At 47.5% G+C, this 23,257-nt stretch overlaps 2 protein-coding genes across 2 annotated transcripts; one reads left to right on the top strand and one right to left on the bottom strand.

Moving 5' to 3' along the window:
* Nucleotides 1-7,734: 7,734 nt before the first annotated feature.
* Nucleotides 7,735-18,179, bottom strand: LOC146355485 (vomeronasal type-2 receptor 26-like). The gene is made up of 3 exons (XM_084840961.1): nt 17,628-18,179; nt 12,317-12,443; nt 7,735-8,704 (listed from the first exon to the last, which is right to left on the bottom strand). The coding sequence occupies exons 1-3, from the start codon at nt 18,099-18,101 to the stop codon at nt 7,794-7,796; spliced, it is 1,512 nt and encodes a 503-aa protein (XP_084697087.1). The 5' UTR covers nt 18,102-18,179; the 3' UTR covers nt 7,735-7,793.
* Nucleotides 16,103-21,732, top strand: LOC146355484 (uncharacterized). Its single transcript, XM_084840962.1, has 3 exons — nt 16,103-16,184; nt 18,263-18,362; nt 20,813-21,732. Exons 2-3 carry the CDS (start codon nt 18,336-18,338, stop codon nt 21,122-21,124), a joined length of 339 nt encoding a protein of 112 aa, XP_084697088.1. The 5' UTR covers nt 16,103-16,184; nt 18,263-18,335; the 3' UTR covers nt 21,125-21,732.
* The last annotated feature ends 1,525 nt before the right edge of the window (nt 21,733-23,257 follow it).

Genomic DNA, 23,257 nt, shown 5'->3' with positions numbered 1-23,257 from the left:
GGCAATTTTGGACACAGGCTTTCTTCCCCACTTAGCACTATTTCTCACTGTTTCATCCACTGTTTTGGACCAAAACCAATGTCATGAAAATCCAGGTATAACATGAAAGTACTTCTCATGCCGTTTCCATGAAGATTGGCCCCTGGATTTTAAAACTCTTCCTTAATGCTGAAGGCAGTGTGGGTCTCATTGACACACACAGTCTAACCCAACCTTCCCCATCGAGGGACACCTCAGATGTGCTGGAGACCTTTCAGCACCACCCTGCCAATGTTTTGTCAAAACCCATCAGTTCTTCTTGCAATGCATTTGGAAAGAAGAGAGATTGGTTAGAATGGCTTACAAACACTTACAAATGCTGTTCACCTCCAAGGCATGCACGTTGGTTTTTATTACCACCATGCTGTACAAAATAATCTATTTCAAAGAAATGCAGTCTTTTGGTTTCATCATTAGATGCTCCTTTTTATTCAGATCTGGCCTCAATATAATAATGTAGGATTTGGGGATGAAGATGCAACATGCAACCCTGTAATCACAAACTGGAGGCCAAAATGGAGAAGACCTGCACAGCCACCATGTCTTTGCCTTTGGTGCTCAGGTAGGTCAGCACAAAGGACATCCACACACTGCAAAACACCAACATGCTGAAGGTGATCAGCTTGGCTTCATTGAATGCCCCAGGCAGCTTCCTGGCTAAGAAAGCCACCATGAAACAGATGGAGTGTAGAGTGGAGGCTGCTGCCGCCGCCAAGCACATTTTGGGATAGCCTTATAGCCAAGTCAGTAACCCCCCCCCTTCGGTATGACAACATGACCACGTTATTCATTCTCCGTCCTCCTGAAATTGGAGGGTCATGTCATGTGTCAGTGTGTTCATGCTCCAGAGTCGGTGTTACAACATCAGGTTCTGGGTCCACTATATGCCGGGTTAGGCAAACCCAATTGTCAATGCCTTGTCATGAAATTAGGTCTTCCGGGCCTTAGCCCCGTGGGTGCTCCATTCCCAGATCCCATCCTTGCAGTACTATGGGAGACCGGGATACTGAAGCCAGGCATGCCAGTCTGCATTCCATGGCTCTCCATTCAGGAGCCGCCTGCGACAGAGCAGGTTGGGTGTGCCGCGCATTAGGCAAAGCTTCAGCGTTAGGATTCATGACCCTTATCTATAGATCAGTGGCCGCATTTCGTGCCTCCTTAAGGAACAGCAGACTATTTGGGACCATAAGTCGCAAGTTGGCCATTTAGCCTTCCGGCCCACAACGGTGGGATTCACTGACTCTATGTCAGATTTTAGGGTTCGGCGTGCAATATAGTGTTGGGCACAGACGTTGCCTGCTTTAGTAAATTAGCCACCCTCTCTCTCTGGATACCCATTTCGGTCTCTGGGGGTAATGGCCCTCCATTTCAGCTTTCCAGTAAGACTTTTCCCTGTCCCATGTAGCAGCCTTAACTGCCTTCAAACCCTCCCCCCTTAGGAATTCAGGGTTGCTCTGGGCTCCCAAGGCCGACTGGTCCCGGAGGGCCTTGATATGCTTCAAGGTACAGGTCTGGCCCAATGTAACCCATTTACGTATTTGGTGATCTAACTGATCAGTATGGCAAGGGCACGGCAGTGGCCCACGGCCAAAAGCAAGTCAATGGGTTAGGCCCCATCGGCACCTTATGGGTTTTATGGAATGCTGCGGGTCTGAGGAGGGGCCTCCGTTTTATCACTTCAACAGCTTACTGTTGACTTAGGGGCAATTTGGGCAGTTTCTACATTAGCTTTACCCTGCTAGGCCTAGGTAATTTGCAGTTCAGAGCCCACTGTTGTTTCATTGAAGCAGTCTCCATGGTAGCTGATGGAGGTTTCTATCTCAGGCACGTTAGGACATTTTGAAAATGGGGCGTCACAGCATTTCGGCCTGCGTTCTCAAGTTGTCCGCTTCTTCCTGACACAATTTTCGCTTTGCTTGCCCTAATGTGCTTATTCCTTAGACCACCAGACTCGTCGTACGCCGGCACAGGTGCTCTTACATGGGCACGTTATGATGTCTGGAGCTGCACGAAGGGCTTGTATGTCGTCTTCAGATGTCAGCTTCTGTCACCCTGTCACATTAGGATCCAGTGACTTCCCAGACGTGGCAGGCGGTGGGAGTCCCCTCCTCACTCTGTTCCACCAGGTTTGTCACTCTTCCTCCGCAGGTCCAGGTGCTGCACATTGAGAGCAATGATGTCAGCTGTAAGCCAGGCGAGGACCTGATGAAACAGGCCTTGGTTGAGATGCAGGTGGTCCAGCATACCTGGCTGGAAGTAGCCTATTGCAGCCTTCGCTGCTCCCATGGATCAATGGGAAGGACTGGAATGATGTTGCCAGTGGCAGGGCATGTCCGAAAGTGCACAGAGAAATGGTTTATGGCCATGTGAATGAGGTGATGGATGCACCACCCGCCAGGGAATTCTGTGGACTTGGAGGGAGCATTACAGGTAGGATGGTGTCCGCCTGTCTCATTTAGTGAATAACATATTTCTGTCTGATCTGCAAAGGGGCCTGCGGGAAGTACCACCATGCAGGGAGGGGCAGGCTGAGCTGCCTTAAACTCAGCTCCCCCTCCCAATCTCAGCTCTCTGGCTCGACGCAGCTCCCTCCCACCCTCCCCTAGGTGTGTTTTCAGCCAAGAAGTGCCAGCTAGCCGCTGACACAGTTAGATGCTCGTCCTAGTTACCCCTTTGCAGCTATTTCAATAAATGTGGCCCAATTTTCAACCCAAGCTTGTTGTCTGCATCTTTTTTAACCCATCTCCGCTCTCAATTGGAAATACAGCAGGCAGGATGTTTTGGGTGTTCTACCAGGGTCCCCGTAACAAGTCGGCAACATTATTTGCTGTCTCTGTTTTGTGTAGCACATATTAGTAAGTTCCATTTCTCTCTCTCTTCAGCTCTTTTCTTCTGACTGATTTGAGATTGATGTTCTCATTGGAATTGATAATACTCTTCAGGTACACATTTAGCTCCTTTATTCTGGTATATACTGTAAACCTGAGTAATATGATTCTCAAGCAGCATCCAGTCATGGTCAAACCACCTCCTGTTCCTGTAATATTTATCACCCATCAAGGAACTATCTACCCCTGAAGTCACTAAAAGAGCTAGGTCCCTTCTGGTCCATCACAATCATCTAGACCATGCCCTCAGCAGAAGAAAAAGGGGAAGATGTCATACTAATAGCATACAGCCCTTAAAAAAGAAATACTTTAAAATATCTTTAAATTTGTACAGAATGATTTTAAAAAGCAACGACACTAAAACACCACCACCAACAACATCATAACATTCCTTTAAACCAAACAACCAAGCAAACTAAAAGGATAAGTCAATCATCTTTCTGCTTTAAGATTGTGTCTATGTGCATCAAAGAACTAAAACGGATATTTTGGCCTTATCTGCTCTAAAACCATAAAAACGCAAAAATATAATCCAAACCAAAAAAAAGCAAATTATGTCATAAACATGTATAAAGGTTGGTTTAAAGTAGCAGTCTCCATACAGTGGCTCCACCAGTCTGCAATAACGTATAGCAGAGTAACTCTAACATCCAACTCTACCATCCTGCATTGATGAAACCAAGTCCCATGGCATATCTGCAAGCTTTCCTTGCAAGGACAGGGGCAAGGAAGAGGAGGAGGAGGTGTCAGTCTGTGACTAACATCTAGGGATGGGGGAGAATTTCTCCCCGAAACTTCGGGGGGCCAAGTGCCAATGCATTCGGTCCTCCGAAGGTTGTTTGGGGAGAAATTCTCCGCCCCCCCGCCCCCCGCCCCCCCCCGGGATGGGACTTACCTTTTACGAATGTCGCTCCCGGTGGCGGGTCCCAGCGGCGGTTCGGCAGGTCTTCGTCAGGGGCCGGGGTGGCAGCCAGTCTTTTGACCGGCTGCCGCCGCCGCCATTACAAGAAAAGTAAAAAAAAAAAAACACCCCTGTGATAGGCTATGTAACGATTAACGTAGCCTATCATGGCTAGATTTGCAAAGTCAGCCGTGATAGGCTACATTAATCGTCACATAGCCTATCACAGGTGACTTAAAAAAAAAAAAAGCGCGTACGGCTAATGGCGGCCCCCATAGGGAACCGCCATTCGCGTCCCTTATTTGGTCCCTGTAGTCTACGTAAAGATTTATGTAGACTACGGCAAAAATAAGGGCAACGCAAATAGCATTGCCCTTATTTTCACCGTAGTCTACGTAAATCTTTACGTAGACTACAGGGACCAAATAAGGAACGTGAATGGCAGCTCCCTATGGGGGCCGCCATTTGCGTACGGGCTTTTTTTTTTTTTTAAGTCACCCATGATAGGCTACGTGACGATTAACATAGCCTATCAGGGGTGACTTTGCAGATCTAGCCGTGATAGGCTACGTAAATCGTTACATAGCCTATCATGGGGCGTTGTGTTTTTTTTTAACCTTTCTTTTGAAGTTCGCGGCTGGGGAGACGGGGCGCTTCTTCCCGGCCTGAATTTCGGCCGGGCGAGGCGGGAAGCCTCCCCCCCCAGGCTGAATTTCGGCCGGGCGAGGCGGGAAGCCTCCCCCCCTGGCCTGAACTTTGGGGGGAGAAGCGAAGTGCCTCCCCCCCACCACAAAAAAACTGCGGGACAAGGTAAGTCCCTTTCGTACATCCCTACGCTTCCAAACAGGGAATAACTTTTCCAGGGCTCTCCTTTGTAGGGATGTACAGAAGTCACTTACCTTTTTGAAGGGTGACATTTGTGGTGGGGGGAAGGCGCTCTGTCCCTCCCCCAGAGCCACGGGCTGGGGCCGCCCACAGCCAGACATTCAGCCACTGGGCAGCCTGCACAGGGACGCAAATGGTAGCTGCCATAGCCACCGCCATTTGCGTCCCTGTACTTTGCCATCATAGGCTACGTAAATATTTACATAGCCTATCACAGCAAAAAATAAATTAAAAAATACAGTGAATGCAAATGGCTGAGACTACGGTGGCCGCCATTTGCATTCCCTTTTTTTTTTTTGCTGTGATAACCTACGTAAATATTTACATATCCTATCACACAGCCAAAAAAAATGTAACGCAAATGGCGGCCACCGTAGCCGCCGCCATTTACGTTCCGTTAGTTTTGCCATGATAGACTATATAAGTACTTACATAGCCTATCGCAGCTTCTGCAGGGAGGCAAATGGCGTCCCTGCGTTAGCAGTGATAGGCTACTTAAGTATTTACATAGCCTATGACAGCTATATGGAAGAACCAAATGGCGGCCGCAGATGCAGACGCCATTCGCAATGCAGCACGGACGGCAGGTCGGTGCTTCATTCTGGGCCCATTTTGCAGAGTGGGGGGGTGGGGGGCTTCGTCCCGCCACGGATTTGGAGGGCCGAATGCACTGGCATTCGGCCTCACCAAGATCCGTGGTGAAATTCTCTGACATCCCTACTCCTTTGTATAACTGGAGAATGACAAAGTTCAAAGGGAGCTTGAAGATCATCTAGTCCAACCGCCTGGCCAATCTAGCCTCTCCAGTGCAGGATACAGCTCCAGCTTCCCTGCTATGCAGACCTCCAGCCTATTTTCAAAAACCTCCAAGAAAGGAGATCCCACCAACTCCCAAAGTAGCCTGTCCCGCTGCTCCGCAGCTCTATAAAGAAGCTTCCCTTCTCCAAGCACCAGCTAAAGTAAAAAAAAAACTTGTATAAAGGTCGGTTTGAGGGAGCAGTCTCCGTATAGTGGCTCCTCTAGTCTGCAATAACGTATCACAGAGTAACTCTAACATCCAATTTGCTAGAAAATTGGTGAGACCAAGTCCCATGGAATGTCCTCCAGACTTCTCACAATGGGTCATCACACCACAGTATGTCCCAATGTAATGGAGGACCACTTGTACTGGAGAAGCCTCCTGACGTAGGTAGCCTCTTGCGTGAGTGACATGCCAAGCTCAATGCTAGGTGGCACTGGCAACCCTGCCTTAAGTACCTGGTGGGACAGAGACAAACACAGGCTCAGGCTCCACAGGTGCAGCAAACTCTGGCCAATCCGTCCTCACAGACCCTTGCCAAGCTCCTCCCCCCCCACCTCCAATAAAGTGTAGCATTCTACCAAGCTCTCCTTGTGTGGACAGGGCAAGGAAGAGGAGGACGTGTCATTCTGCGGCTAACATCTCTTGCTTCCAAACATGGAATAACCTTTCCAGGGCTCTCCTTTGTATAAATGGAGAATTACAAAGTTGGAAGGGAGCTTGAAGTTCATCTAGTCCAACCCCCTGCCCAATTTAGTCTCTCCAATGCAGGAAAAAGCTAGAGCATCCCTGCTATACACACCTCCAGGTTGTTTTCGAAAACCTCCAAGAAAGGAGATCCCACCACCTCCCAAAGTAGCCTGTCCCACTGCTCACCAGCTCTGTAAAGAAGGTTCACCAGCTAGAGTTCCCACTCCCACCAGAACAGCACTTGTCCTTTGCTGATCTCAGCATACCTGTTCTGCATCTTTCACATGCATGGGCAATTGTGTTCTCATTGTTCTTCTATCTCTGTTGCCTTATCAGGCTTTGAGTTGGAGAGGAAACTGCAAGTGATCCAATTAACACTTGTATCCGACTTCTGGCACTCACAAAGACTAACCAAAGACCAAGCAGACTTAAAAACTGCTGGAGCCAATCTACATGGATGATTTAGTGCAACCAGAGCACATCATGGCCGCTTGTGACACAGGATGTTGTTGCTAATACACAGCAACCCACAGCTTCCCTCTCTAAAAGGCCTATTTTTGGAAAGTCCATTTTAGTACATCCTTTTCCCTTAAACGTGCCTCCCTTGCTGTTCTGCTGCTGTGGGCCCCGTCCCACAGCACTGAATCCTGGGCATGCCTCTATGATATGGTCAAGGGGTGGGGCCACCCCTTCCCCCCCTACCCTCTTTTTACCCATTTTTTACCCATTTCCCACTTAGCACTATTTCACGATGTTTCATCCTTTCAGCACATCGCAATAGTGCTGTTTTCCCAATCCTGATATGTAGCTTAGCACAGTAACTGCTTCACTAATTCACACTATATAGCCTGTTTTTCCCAGTCATCATAGAGCAGTAGCACTGTATCAATCATTCAGAATTGCGCAGTCACCACTTCACTAATTCACAATATGAAGCCTTTTCTCCCCCATTCATAACAGCGCAGTATCTTTGAATCTTTCATAACATCCCAATGGTGGATGAGAGGGGAGAGGTGTGGGGCAAAAACAGGGATGAAAACTTCCCTGAACAGAGGAGGGGAATAAGCCTCTCTCATTCGCTGAGCAGCACTTACACATTGATGATGCTCAGTTCTACTAGCTAGGCGCAGACCACTCAACATCGAAGTAAGGCGGTTTCAAGTGTGTGACATGGGAAACTCAGTCTTTAAATAGCATACACTATGCTTTTCTTACATCATGTGCTCCTGGTGGACCAAAACCAATGTCATGAAAATCCAGACAAAACATGAAAGTACTTCTCTTACCATTTCTATGAAGATTGGTCCCTGGAGTTTAAAACACTTCCTTAATGCTGAAGGCAATGTGGGTCACATACTTGAACAGACACAGTCTAACCCAACTTTCCCCATCCTGTGACCCCTCAGATGGGCTGGAGACTTTTCAGCACCAGCCTGCCAACTTTTTGCCAAAATTCATCAGTTCTTCTTGCAATGCATTTGGAAAGAAGAGAGATTTTTTAGAACAGCTTACAAATGATGTTCACTCCCAAGGCATGTACATTGGTTTTTATTTCAACCATGATGTACAAAATATTTGAAGCCTATTTCAATCATATGCAGTCTTTTGGTTTCATCATTAGATGCTCCTTTTTATTCAGGTCTGGCCTCAATACAATAATGTAGCATTTGGGGATGAAGATGCAACCCTGTAATCCCAGACTGGAGGCCAAAATGGAGAAGACCTGCACAGCCACCATGTCTTTGCCTTTGTTGCTCAGGTAAGTCGGCACAAAGGACACCCACACACTGCAAAACACCACCATGCTGAAGGTGATCAGCTTGGCTTCATTGAATGCCCCAGGCAGCTTCCTGGCTAGGAAAGCCACCATGAAACAGATGGCAGCTAGAAAGCCCATGTAACCAAGTGTGAGATAAAACATGATGAGAGACCCTTCATTGCATTGCAGGATGATCTGCCCAGGTTGGGAAAGCATGTCAGATTCAGGAAATGGAGGAGAGATTCCAAGCCAGACAATGCAGGTGCCAACTTGAACACTAGAGGAAGACATTACAATAGAGTTTGCCAAACTGCTCCCTAGCCATTTCCTCATCCTGTTTCCTGGCTTGGTGGCTAGAAATGCCACCACCACCATGATCGGTTTGGCCAACAAACAAGAGACGGCAACTGAGAAGATGATGCTGAAGGCAGTTTGTCGGAGAAGGCAAGTCAACTTCTGGGGCTGACCAATGAATAGAAAGGAGGACAAGAAGGAAAGCAGGAGAGAGACAAGAAGCATGTAGGTGAGGTCACGGTTGTTGGCTTTGACTACTGGAGTTTCTCGATATTTAATGAAGATAACTAAAAGAAGGCCAGTGGTGAGGGATAAGAAAAGGGAAAAGAAGGTAATGATGACCCCCAACATTTCTTTGTAGGAGAGAAAGTTGATCAGCTTAGGAACACATTGATCTTGGTCCTTGTTTGGATGTTGATCATCTGGACACTTGTAGCAATGGCCTGCATCTGAAGAAGAAGAAGAAGAAGAAGAAGAAGAAGAAGAAGAAACACGATCTGCAGCATTCTTAGAATCCATCCTCATCCATGCGGTGGTGCCCTGAAAACGTTTCTGAGCAGAAATCTCAGTGTTGCTAACCATTGAACACCATGATTTCGACTGATGACAATTGAACTCCACAACATCTAAGGATGGACGAAAGTCCCTTACCTGGTCCCACAGCTTGCTTCGCAGTGGGGGGGGGAGGCGCTTCAGTTCTCCCCCCAAAATTCTTGGTGGGGGGGAGGCGCCCCACCCCTCCCAGCTGAAATTCAGGCCGGGGGTGAGGCACCCCATCCCTCGCCCCCGAAATTCTGGCTGGGGGGGAGCGCCCCGTCTCCCTGGCCGCGAAATAAAAAAGTTATGGGGGGAAAAAAAAACACATGATAGCCTACGTAACGATATATGTAGCCTGATTACATAGCCTATCACGGCTAGATTTTCAAAGATTTTCTAGATTTTCACAGGTGACTTTGAAAAAAAAAAAAGCGTTGCCCTTATTTTCGCCGTAGTCTACGTAAATCTTTATGTAGACTACCCGTGCCCAAATAAGGAATGCAAATGGCAGCACCCATGGGCGCCGCCATTTGTGTACGTGCTTTTTTTTTTTCAAAGTCACCTGTGATAGGCTACGTAACGATTTATGTAGCCTATCATGGCTGACTTTGAAAATCTAGCCGTGATAGGCTACGTAAATCGTTACGTAGCCTATCACGTGTTTTTTTTTAAAAAAAACTTTACGGGGAAATGGCGGCGGCGGCAGCCGGTCGGAACACCGCCCCCGCCCCTGCCAAAACGCCGCCGGGACCCGCCGCCGAGGGGGACATTTGACAGAGGTAAGTCCCATCCCAGGGGGGGAGAATTTCCCCACCAATTTGGGGGGGCTGAATGCGTTGGCATTCGGCCTCCTGGAGATTCATGGAGAAATTCTCCTCCATCCCTAACAACATCTGCTGGGAATCAGGTTGGGAAAAGCTGGTACAATCGATTTTACATAATTCTTAGTCAGTGGTCTATTACAGCCTCCAAAACAGGGGTGGAAAGAAAATAGATCTCCAGGTCTCTTGGAAATCTAATCCCAACTTTCTCTCCATTGGCCATGTTAGGAGGAGCAAGGGATGTCAGAGAATACCGCCACGGATTCCAAGGAGGCTGAATTCCAGTGAGTTTGGCCCCCCCAAAATTTTGGTGGAACGAAGCCCCCTGACGCACCAATCCGCGAAAAGCGCTCAAAATGGAGCACTTTCCTGCTCCTATTTACGATGCCATTTGCCTCTCTGCAGAGGTTGTTATAGGCTACATAAATATTTACATAGCCTATCAGGGCACAGCGAGAGGACACAAATGGCGGCCGCTGCGCCGGCCACCATTTGCATCCACAGGCCTGCACATTTTGCAGGCCTGCGAATGCACCCAGCTGACGGCTCCGCAGAGTTGCCGTGGAGCTGGCTGGCTCCATGCCTCTCCCCCACCGCAAATGCTATGAATCGAAATGGTACGTGACTTTCGTACATCCCTATCAGGAGCTGCTGGAAGCTGAATTCCAAACATTTGGAGATCTACTTTATGCGCACCCCTGCCCTGTAAGATATTTTAAGGGTGAAAGCATAGTTGCCATGAGAGGAAGGGGAAACCAGGGTGCTTGAGAGAGCAAAAACTAACAAAATGAATGAGGGTTGAAAAGGGGCCAGATTTCAGAATGCCATGCCACAGTACGTGGGGGTGGCCTGTAGCATTAAACAAAGATAAGGTACATACATGGAGGTGAGGTATATCAATACCTTGAGGTATATCAATACCTTGTGATCATGGTCCCTATATGGTGCCCTCCACATCCCTTTTCATTGTTTGCCATGTCTTTTTATAGTGTAAGCCCATCAGCGGGAACTGTTATTTTTTAATAAATTGTAGGCAACTCTGGGAGCCTTGTTTTGCTGCTTGGCAAGATGAAAATACTTGAATAAACCAATAATTAATAAATATGTACATCTTGCAGGTAGAAATCCTGTCTGCATCTGCATACCAGTTCAAGTTTGTAACAACAGGAGAGGGCTATTGCCTTCATGTCATGCTTATGGGCTTCTCAGAGGCACCTGGCTGGATGCTTTTGGAACAGCCTGCTGGATTAGATGGTCCATTGATCTGAACCAAAAGAGCTCTGCTTGCATTCAGTGGCAGGGGACATGCTTTGCATGGAGAAATTTGCAGGTTCAGTCCTGCACATCACCACCCTAAAAGGACCCCAGAAAGAAGGTCCAGGAATCCCCTTGCCCGAGATTTTGCCCAAGATACTAGATTCTCTACCAGTGAAAGTCACTCCATGGGTGAGTGGCTTTGCTCTCTAGGAACATGGTTAGTTGCTTGCTCTGCATGGGTTTACTCTTCTCTGGAGGGGAAGGAGTGTTGTCTCAAAACTGGAATTTTGCAATGCACTTCATGTGGGCCTGCCTTCAGGTGGCTGTGCAAAATAGGGCTGTGCATCACTTCAGTGCTAAATTCAAATCCCAAAGCTAATTGGGGCACTTCAGGGTATCTCTGTGCCATTTGAAGCAAATCAGAACAGCACCGAGGTGGTCCAAAGTGAAGCAGGTCCGTGATGCAGTGCCTCCCTCCACCTTGGAGTTTCGGAGCTATTCTGATGCCTTCTGAAGCCGAGACAGCCTGTCTTCAGAAGGTATCAACTTGAGAAAGACCAGGGAGTGGGAGAGGAGGAGGAGGGAGGGGGAAGGGGAGAGGAGGAGGGGGGAGGAAGCTTTGGCGAATGGCAATGTTATTTGCCAAATTTGGGCTGAACGTTACCCAGCAATCTCCAACCAGTTATAGTGGTGGAGGACGGTGGGTGGGATACTGGATTTATTGGAGAGCAGCCTATGTTTGTCTCACAGTGGGAGAAAGAGCTGTTGCTAACAGTTAGAGTGAGCTGTGTCGTTTAGTTGGCTGGATCTCTCATGTGTGTGTGTATGTCTGTCTGTTGTACTGAAGCTGTGCTCTTATTCTTTCCCACCCGGCCCTTTTCAATTCAACTATTCCCTTTTTTTCTTTTCTAGATAATTTGTTTAAAAAACCAGAAACGTTACTTTCCACAGTTCCTTGCCTTACTCTTTGGCTTCACCACCACCACCCACCCATGCCACCCGAACCTTCTGAAACATTCAATCATTCTTATTTGATTTCTCTTCATTTCTTTCTTTCTTGCTTGCTTTCTTGCTTTTTCTTGATCTTTCTTTCTTTCTTTCTTTCTTTCAAGAAGCGACAAAAAAAGTACGTTTAGTTTCCTTGCCTTGTCCTTTGGCTTCCCCTCCCCCTACATTCTCAATTTAAACCTTCCTTTGTAGTTTTCCCCGTCTTCTTTGCTAGATCCTATTAAACAAATTCACTCTCTCTCTCTCTCTCTCTCTCTCTCTCTCTTTCTTTCAACACACACACACACACACACACACACAAACACACAGTACTTCCCTTCCTTTCCTTGGGAACAAAATACAGAAAGGAACCCATACCTAAAACAACCCTTCCCAGAACATGTCAATACATGTGGACTGTGTTCCGAAAGAGCAGCTCTTGGCTCCAGAGTCACTCACCTTCCTGAATGGAGATGGTTCTTTCTGGACATGGGGCACAAGCATAGCAACAGAGGGGCTGTCCTTCCTTAGTCAACTTGGCATATCCAGGCCGGCAACTTTCAGTACATCGAGAAAAAGGCACGGCCTATCCATCAAGAGAAGGAGAATACAGGGAAATTTCTTAGTCGGAAAGTTTTATATGTATCGGTAGAAACTAGTTATACTTTTGTATAACAGGGAACTTTCAGTTAGTGCCCCCTGGCTCCTATTAGGTGGCTGTTCTTCTGCTGATGGAACAAAGGCAGAGGCAGTCTGAATCTGGTGCTTGAAAGGAACAATTGAAGGCACAATCCTACGTCAAGACAGAAAGATGTCATTCAACTCGGAGCACCCCACAGCCAACATGGTTGTCTGAACCATCCTGGGAGTTGGAGGAACCTTTTCTGTCTAAACCTGCATGGGATTGGGCCCTTAAAGCATCCCTAATCCACCCCTTGCACATTGTTACACAAATAAAAATAATCCCCCCGAAACATTACTTTGGTTGGGGCCCAGATTCTCCTGTACCAACAGCAACTGCCATTCCACAGAGAATCAAATGGCTTTAAAATCATGAGGGAAGAATGGTGTGGGCAGCCACAGAAGAAGAAGAAGAAGAAGAAGAAGAAGAAGGAGGAGGAGGAGGAGGAGGAGGAGGAGGAGGAGGAGGAGGAGGAGGAGGAATGATCAGAGCCACACAGAGTGTGTGGAACAGAGCAACGAATTGTGAGATTGTCCGAATTCCACCTCTTTTAATGACCTCAAAGAATCACCTGCCATATTAAAGACGAACAAATTCACTTTGGGCTAAGTTTAGTCGGCACCGTTCATCAGATATAGATGTACCCCTGTTCATACCTATTCAGAAGTAGCAAAGAGAAGCTGCACAGTACTAAAATTCATCTCATAATTGTCTCCTCACAGGTAAAGAGGACTGGATTACTCAGGACTAAGTATGGGAAAGCATGCCTGCAAAGCTGAGTGTGGTGTGTGTGGGGGTGCAACAATAATAAAGGATTTGGGGGGATATTTAGCAAATAAAATTGCAAAAGACATTAAAGGCAGGGTATAAAAAATGTCCCAAAGGCAGTGAACAAAGATGTTGTAACACTTTCAAATTAATGTATACAGAAATCTCTCTCATTCTCATTCACACACGCAAATACAAACCGATCCACCCCTTTCACGTAGAACACCCATGCCTCAAAGCAAATTCAGGGCCAGCACCTGCACAGGTGATGGAGACATTGTCATGCAATTGCAGACATGATGGGATGTGGGGGGATCTTACCCTACCCTGCCCTGCTTCCCTGTCCCCTCTGCTGCCTTTTGTGAAATAGTTAATTTATGACGGCCATGCCCACCAGAACAGCCATTATGCAAATGGACACACCACAGCATTGAAGCCATTTTGTGACAGCCCCCACAAGAGTTTGCAACATTTCAAAGATGCCATGTAAACAAGACAGGTGAACGCTGGCCTGGCAAACTTCACAGCAGGCCTCCAAGGGTTCCATAAATGATGCTAAACCTGTTCTATTAATAATCACTATGTTATTTTTAGGGGTGGACGAAAGTCCCTTACCTGTCATTGAAGGACATTCGCAGTGGGGGGGAGGTGCTTCGCTGCTCCCCCCGCGAAGTTCAGGCCGGGGGGGAGGCTTCCCACCTCGCCCTGGCCGAAATTCAGGCCGGGGGGGAGGCTTCCCGCCTCGCCCCGGCCGAAATTCAGGCCGGGGAGGAGGCTTCCCGCCTTGCCCGGCCGCGAACGCGAAAGTTTAAAAAACAAAACAAAACGCCCCCTGATAGGCTACGTGACGATTCACGTAGCCTATCACGGCTAGATTGATAATATCTAGCCTATCACGGCTAGATTGATAGTGAGCTTCCTAGAGAAATCACAGTGGGGATTTGAACCCAAATTGGGGCAGGAATGTAGTGGAAGAGTTAGTGTATCAGGTGCCCCAGGCACAAATCCTTCCCTTGTTCAGTCAATATTCTTTTGAACATCCGTGCACAACCAAAAGGGGATTCCATGGCTGTACCTCCTGCCCCACTCCTCAACAAAATCCCAACCTGAGCTAGCTGGAGGGTGGGGGGATGTTGGTAATGCTGGGTTCTCCTAGATAAGAATGTTGAGGCACTTCAACATTCATGCAGAGGCAGCCCTTTTGCTGTATCAGATGATATTCCTTTGATCATCTGGGTATGAGGTACAGAACATTGTCTATTTGTCATGTTGCAATCACTACCAGGATGGATTTCGAGGCTTACAAGAATTGCCCACTTTGCCTTGAGTCACATAGCCTCAAGGAAAGACCTACCCACATTTACTGGACTGTAAACAGAACTCTCCTACCAACTGGGAATTCTGCATACAGGCTAAAATATCATATTCCAGCCATCATAATTAAACAGGGCTCAGTGGTCTGGAAGAATCAGTGTACATTAGAGCTCCAGCTGGTCAGACCCAAGATGTACAACAGACTTCCCAAGAATTCCTAAGTGTTTTCTTTTTTCTATGTCATTCTAGTTACACCCTTTCCTGAGAGAATTCCATCTTCACAACTCTTCCATGGATGGAGCTTATCTGGATGAGGATGGGGAACTGGCATCTGACTTTCATATAGTCAACTGGGTGGTTTTTCCCAATTTGTCCACTGCTAGATTGGACGTTGGGAGCTTAGAGAGACAGGCCTCCTCAGAGATCAAGTTCACCATCGATCAGAATGCCATTGTGTGGCCCAAGAGGTTAAACCAGGTAGGAGAAACTACTCATTTCATTTGATGTCCTTTAATACTTTATTTGTTTATTGATTACATTTCTACACCTTTCCAGGCAATCCGATATATGTCTACTGCAAAAGTTGTTCCATTGAGTTCAAAAAGGCTTGCCCATTAAGTTCAATTGGGCTTAGCCCAGGTCAGTGGGCATAGGATTGCATCCTTCAAGTCTATCAGTTTGTTAGCTATTGTACGTAGAACTTTAGGAATGTGCTTCCCAATCCATTAATTTATAAAATAACTAGGGATGGCGGAGAATTTCTCCCCGAAACTTCGGGGGGCTGAGCGCCAACGTGTTCGGCCCCCCGAACAAGTTTCAGGGAGAAATCCTCCGAACCCCCCCGTCCCCGGCACCCCTCCCGGGACGGGACTTACCTTCGCCGAATGTCCCTCCCGGTGGTGGGTCCAGCCGGCGGTTCGGCGGGTGTTCGAGCGGGGCGGGAGCTGCCGCCGCCATTGCAATAAAAGAAAAAAAAAACTGCCCCCTGATAGGCTACGTGACGATTCACATAGCCTATCACGGCTAGATTTGCAAAGTCAGCCGTGATAGGCTACGTCAATCGTCACGTAGCCTATCACGGGTGACTTAAAAAAAAAAAAAAAGCGCATACGCTAATGGCGGCCCCCATAGGGAGCCGCCATTCGCATTCCTTATTTAGTCGCTGTAGTCTACATAAATGTTTACGTAGACTACGGCAAAAATAAGGGCAACGCAAATAGCGTTGCCCTTATTTTCGCCGTAGTCTACGTAAATCTTTACGTAGACTACAGCGACCAAATAAGGAACGGGAATGGCGACTCCCTATGGGGGCCGCCATTATCCGTACGCGCTTTTTTTTTTTTTTTTTTAAAGTCACCCGTGATAGGCTACGTGACGATTGACGTAGCCTATCACGGCTGACTTTGCAAATCTAGCCATGATAGGCTATGTGAATCGTCACGTAGCCTATCAGGGGGCAGTTTTTTTTTTCTTTTATTGCAATGGCGGCGGCAGCTCCCGCCCCGCTCGAACACCCGCCGAACCGCCGGCTGGACCCACCACCGGGAGGGACATTCGGCGAAGGTAAGTCCCGTCCCGGGAGGGGTGCCGGGGACGGGGGGGTTCGGAGGATTTCTCCCTGAAACTTGTTCGGGGGGCCGAACACGTTGGCGCTCAGCCCCCCGAAGTTTCGGGGAGAAATTCTCCGCCATCCCTAGTTATTTTATAAATTAATGGATTGGGAAGCACATTCCTAAAGTTCTACGTACAATAGCTAACAAACTGATAGACTTGAAGGATGCAATCCTATGCCCACTGACCTGGGCTAAGCCCAATTGAACTTAATGGGCAAGCCTTTTTGAACTCAATGGAACAACTTTTGCAGTAGACATATATCGGATTGCCTGGAAAGGTGTAGAAATGTAATCAATAAACAAATAAAGTATTAAAGGACATCAAATGAAATGAGTAGTTTCTCCTACCTGGTTTAACCTCTTGGGCCACACAATGGCATTCTGATCGATGGTGAACTTGATCTCTGAGGAGGCCTGTCTCTCTAAGCTCCCAACGTCCAATCTAGCAGTGGACAAATTGGGAAAAACCACCCAGTTGACTATATGAAAGTCAGATGCCAGTTCCCCATCCTCATCCAGATAAGCTCCATCCATGGAAGAGTTGTGAAGATGGAATTCTCTCAGGAAAGGGTGTAACTAGAATGACATAGAAAAAAGAAAACACTTAGGAATTCTTGGGAAGTCTGTTGTACATCTTGGGTCTGACCAGCTGGAGCTCTAATGTACACTGATTCTTCCAGACCACTGAGCCCTGTTTAATTATGATGGCTGGAATATGATATTTTAGCCTGTATGCAGAATTCCCAGTTGGTAGGAGAGTTCTGTTTACAGTCCAGTAAATGTGGGTAGGTCTTTCCTTGAGGCTATGTGACTCAAGGCAAAGTGGGCAATTCTTGTAAGCCTCGAAATCCATCCTGGTAGTGATTGCAACATGACAAATAGACAATGTTCTGTACCTCATACCCAGATGATCAAAGGAATATCATCTGATACAGCAAAAGGGCTGCCTCTGCATGAATGTTGAAGTGCCTCAACATTCTTATCTAGGAGAACCCAGCATTACCAACATCCCCCCACCCTCCAGCTAGCTCAGGTTGGGATTTTGTTGAGGAGTGGGGCAGGAGGTACAGCCATGGAATCCCCTTTTGGTTGTGCACGGATGTTCAAAAGAATATTGACTGAACAAGGGAAGGATTTGTGCCTGGGGCACCTGATACACTAACTCTTCCACTACATTCCTGCCCCAATTTGGGTTCAAATCCCCACTGTGATTTCTCTAGGAAGCTCACTAGATTGCCTTGGCCAGTCACCAGCACTCAGCTTAAGCTAATGCACAGGGCTGTTGTGAGGACAAAGATGGGGAGGACGACATGTGCGCCACCTTGAGCTCCTTGGAAGAAAGGGGGGGTACAAGTGTAATCAATGAATGAAATGTGTGAAGGAGAAGGAATACCTGCCATGGCTGGAACCTTTGAAGTGCCTGCTTCTCTCCACCAGCCATCCTCATCGCATTTGATCGGGATGAGTATGCGTCATGTAAGGTCCATGCCACAGCCTGGATGGAACTGTAAACACTGTAGGAGTCTTGAGATAGGATCCTTTCAATGACATCCTGGGGCAGGTCCTCCCAGGTCTCTTTTTCTCTGCATCTTTCCCAGACTTTCCCAGACTGCACATGACTGGCATATGAACAATCAAATGCTAACTCTACAAAATGCGTGATAGCAGCGACAAATGATTCAAAATTGTCATACCGTGTCCGTCTGTCTTTCTTGATTAAGAAGGACAAAGAAACTGGGTTGTGCTGGAAATCAATATCCAGCTGACGCTGCATGGTGTACATCAAGCTGACGCTGACTTCCTGAAGAGCTGTTGCAATCCAAACTTTCCCCACAGTTTGTTTTGTCATCTGTTCAGCTCTATGCATTATGAATATTACTTTTGCTATGATCTGAAAGTCCACTGGACAAACAACTACATTGACCTGGGTCTTTATAAAATATGAAACTATGTTCAACATCTTTCTACGATCCAGCACTGGAATGCTTTCTGAGAAGGCAATGCAAATTCCGTTCCTGATCACCACAGGTGTGAAGCTGCTCATGAACCGCTCTCCGTTGTCATTGTCTGGAGCCAGGAGACTGATCCAAGTCCATCTGAAATGCAGGAGCAGTTTGACAATCCCCAGGTATGGAGGTTCTGGTTTGGGGACCATCCGGTAACGAAATGGGATCTTGTGTCTATCCTTGGGACCTTGACTGACAAACCCATAACTGACCTAGTAAAGAGGGGAAGAGATATGGGGTTTTCAAAGGGAGAAGTGAACAACTGCCTCTGCCCCTCATTGCTGGAGACAACTCCTCTCAACTCTCCTCCCCTTCGCTTCATCGCCAGGACGTGTGGGTCTCGGCGCTCAGCCAGCCCTCCCTGCCTCAAAGCCACCTACGCCCCCCCCCCCAGCTGCCTGGCAGTGTCGGCATCACTTCAGGGCTTCCTGGGCAGTGGCACTTGCTTTGGCATAGGGATGTCAGAGAATTCCACCAAGGATCCCAGGGAGGCCCAATTCCAGTAAATTCGCCCCCCAAAGTCCGTGGCAGAGCAAAGCCCCTGGCCCCACCACCCAGCGAAATGCATGCGGAACGGAGCACTTACTGTCGCCATTCACAGTGCTTTTTGCATCCCTGCGTCGGCCGTGATAGGCTACCTAAATACTTATGTAGCCTATCACGGCAATATGCAGGAATGCAAATGGCGACCGCCGTAGCCGCCATTTGCGTCCCTGTCTTTTGGGGTGATAGGCTACGTAAATATATACATAGCCTACCACAGCTAAGTGAAGTGACGCAAATATTTATGTAGCCTATCACAGAGCACCTCCCCCCACCCCAAATATCACCCTTCAAAAATATAAGTGACTTTCATACATCCCTAGTTTGGCAGCGCACGCACCCCTTGCCTTTTCTGACCAGCCCCGCTGCTCCCATCAGCGGCAGTAGCCATGCTCCATCGGCATCACAGGGGCCTGCCCTACCCGCCCCCAGCGCTGTGGAGCAGAGCCAGCCAGGGTAGGATTTCAGGTAGGATTTCCCACCCCGAATGTCACCCTTCGAAAAGGTAAGTGACTTTCGTACATTCCTACTTTGGCAGCACACGCGCCCCTCGCCTTTTCTGACCAGCAGCAGTGACAGTGGCCATGGTCCACCACCTTCCAAGGGGCCCGCCCTGCCCGCCCCCAGCGCCTTCTTCCACCTGGGCCACAAATATTTATGTAGCCTGTCATGGAGCACTTCCCCACACCCCAAATGTCACCCTTCGAAAATGGAAGTGTATTTTGTATTTTTCTATACAAAAGTATCTCTATGTTCCAGGGGCGGCAGCTCTGGTGGCAGCTGGTCTCTTGGCCGGCTGCTGCGCACTCAAATGGCAGCCACCATGCCATTTGCGTAGCTGCCTTTGCCGTGATAGGCTAAAAAATACTTACGTAGCCTATCACGGCAAGCAAAAAAACAAAACCCGCGTACGCAAATGGCGGCGGCTGTAGAACAACAACATGGCGGGTGAGGGAGCGGCAGAGGTGGGGGTGGCGGTGGTGGGGGTGGCAGCAGCAGCGGCTGGTCTCCTGGCTGGGCACAGCATATGCAAATGGCAGCGGCTATGGCAACAACCATAGTTGTTACAACCATAACAACCATAAAGGGGCCACTGTGGCTTAGTGGTTAAGAAGCTGAGCTGCAGACTGGAAGGTCGGCAGGTCAGCAGTTCGAGACCCGAGTGCTGCGTGACGGAGTGAGCTCCCGTCTTCAGTCCCAGCTTCTGCCAACCTAGCAGTTCGAAAGCAAGAAATTGCAAGTAGATAAATAGGTGCCGCCTCGGCGGGAAAGGTAACAGCGTTCCATGCACCTCGGTGTTCAGTCATGCCGGCCACATGACCACGGAAGCGTCTTCTGACAGCGCTGGCTCTTCGGCTTAGAAACGGGAATGAGCACCGCACCCTAGAGTCGGACACGACTGGTTGGGGACACCTTTACCTTTTTATGGCAACAACAACATGGCGGGTGAGGGGGCAGCGGTGGGGGCGGCGGTGGGGGTGGCGGCAGCAGTGGCTGGTCTCCTGACTGGGCACAGCATACGCAAATGGCGGTCTGAGGAGTGACCTCTGTTGTATCACTGTGATGGCTTACTGTTGACATAATGGCAATCTGGGCAGTCTCTACATCAGCTCTACCCCGCTAGGCCGAGGTAATTTTTAGTTCAGAACCCACTCTTTTTTGTATTGGAGCGGTCTCCACGGCAGCCACTGGAGGTTTCTCTCACAGGAACGTTATGGCAGTTTGAAGATGGCACTTCGAAGCATTCCGGCCTTGCATTCACAAGTTTTCTGCTTCTTCCTGACACAATTTTCCCTTCCCTACAGTTCCATTCCTTCGACCAGCAGACTCAATGTACACCAGAATGGGTGCTCTTAGGTGGGCACGGTATGATGTTTTCAGCTGCACGAAGGGCTTTTGCATCGACTTCAGATTTCAGCTTCTTTCTCCCTAACACTTTACGATCCAGTGACTTCGCAGATGGGGCATACGGTGGGAGTCCCTCCTCCTCACCCTGTTCCACTAAAGTTTTGTCAGTCTTCCTCCGTAGGTCTGGGTGCTGCACACTGTGAGGAATGACTTTGGCTGTAAGCCAGGCAAGGACGTGATCGAACAGACCTTGGTTGAGGTGCAGGTGGTCCAGCATACCTGGCCGGAAGAAGCCTTATTGCAGTCCTCAATGCACCCACGGATCAATTGGAAGGCTTGGAATGATGCTGCTGTTGGCAGGGCACATTGGAAAATGAACGGAGAAATGGCTTATGGCCTATGCGACTGGGTTGATGGATGCACCACCCACGAGGAAATTCTGCAGACAAGGAGGGAGCGTTACAGCAGGATGGTGTCCGCCTGTCTCATGTAGGGAATAAACTATTTCTGTCTGATCTTCAAAGGGGCCTGTGGGAAGTTCTTCTACGCAGGTGGGGGGAGTTCCACAAGCACCAGGCTTGTGACTCCTGCAGTGGCTAGGATGGGCAACAGCAGGAAGAGATTAGGGATGGTGTGCATGCAGAGGCACCTTATGGTGACAGGTGACGCCTGAGGCCCCCTGAACGGGTTGTGCGGCTCGGCGGGGGAACAAGGGTTGCCTGGGAGACCAACCCTTCTCACTCATCCAGGTGTTGTGTGGCAACGGGAGGGGTGACAAGGGAAGGTCTACCTCCCCCGGAAGGGGCAGTCTGCAGCAATTACATTGTGTTTTTATCATTGGACAAAAATTACATTAGAAAAAGCAGACTCATGTCCACAAAAGTGTTTGCCATAATAAATGGGACATTTTTTCAGATACACACAATTCTTTGTCCTTCTTACAAAACAGAAGTTGTCCAAAGGAAATTTAATTACGTGAATATTTTATATATATTCCAGGGGGACGGTTGGATGGACGTTGATAGAGGGATGTTCTGGTCAAGGCATGTGCACTAATTCCAAGCTTTTCTTACTTATAAAATTAAAACATTCATACCCCACACTTCAGTAGTACAACTTCCTGGGTGAGTTTCAGAAATCCTAAAAGGACAACGTTCGATCCAGACTAAATTAGTCTATTGAAATCAATGTGACAGGTTAGCTGTGATTTAAGTGCCACTGAGAGCAATGGGAGCATGTGTGACTGACTGACTTTGCTTCCATGGGGGGACTCTGATGGGAGGTCCTGAAGATATTGTCTTCACATTGTAACCCTCCCATGCTTCCCCACTTCTGGGATTTTTTGTGACTAGAAAAATAAACGTTACGGAAAAAACAGTCCAAATTCCTGCAGAATGCCTTTGGAGTGTTCCATCTGGAAGCTTGCTTAGTCTTGATTCAACCCAACATCAAAACCTGAAAACTCACTGCACATTTTTTACTGGTTCACACTACCTGTGCAGAGGATACAGTTGACAAATGAAATAAGGAATAAGCGAACAAGCACAGAACCGTAAATAGGTCAAGCAATAATAGTGTAATGTTATAACAATATGAACACACGGTGAACTTCATGGGTCAGTGATCCATTTGAAATGGATAGTTGGAACAATATAATTATACGTTTGAAAACAATATGAATACAATTGTACATACATTGTAATATGACAGAAGCATCAGAATCACAGCTATATACATATAAATATCATAAATAGTTCAAAGGATCTCAAAGGCCATCCAAAAAGTGTTACAGGAATCCGGTGCGATCCTATTTCACATATGAGTTGCTTCTTCAGGTAAATAATAACTGTAAAGATATTAAGATATTCAGATCTATAGTCATATGTATATGCACACAAATGCACACGCAGGCACACATGTATGTGCATGCATATGCACATACGTACACATGAAGTGTTTGTTATATTTATATTCACACTTGTTGTCAGTTATTATCCTAATATATACATGTACCAAGACATTATTTCACATGAACACAAAGGTTCTTGTTAAGAATTGTTGCCATAACCTTATGCAAAATTATTTACATGAAAGCAGGGCTGTACTTAATAAACAAGGAAATTGTTCCAGCTCCAGAGAGATTTTGTTCTCACACCCGGATATAATGCCTTTCATACCCACATTGATTTTTTTCCAATTTATACGACAATTAAAATTGAGGAAGTTCTTTGTTGAAAGTGAGGAGTTAATATATCTTCTCCCCTCCAGCGTAGTTCAATATTTATACCAGCTATCACTAGTCCCTGTATTCAGGTTTTGAACAGATGGTCCTTGGGGATATAGAGCATATTGAACACAGGCCCAGGAAAGGATGGTATAATCTATCAAGGAAGGATCAGAATATTTTGAAAGGATTGGCTAAGGATCAGTCTTTAGTGATTAAGGATGCAGACCAAGGTGGTGCCATTGTGGTGCTTAACAAGGCAGAGGTTCATAGACAATTACAAGATTCTTCTTGTTATAAACCTATTTCCTATGACCCCACTAAACATATTTCCTCTATCATTACTACTAGGGTAAGGGAAGTGATGCTTTTTGGGCTGATAAATGAGAAAACCTCTAAATT

The sequence above is a fragment of the Heloderma suspectum genome, chromosome 2, assembly GCF_057233095.1.
Source record: "Heloderma suspectum isolate Gila_16-S chromosome 2, 16-S_ref, whole genome shotgun sequence".
Taxonomy (NCBI): Eukaryota; Metazoa; Chordata; class Lepidosauria; order Squamata; family Helodermatidae; genus Heloderma; species Heloderma suspectum.
Note: the sequence above shows the minus strand (reverse complement) of the source record. Positions and strands in the feature narration are given on the sequence as shown.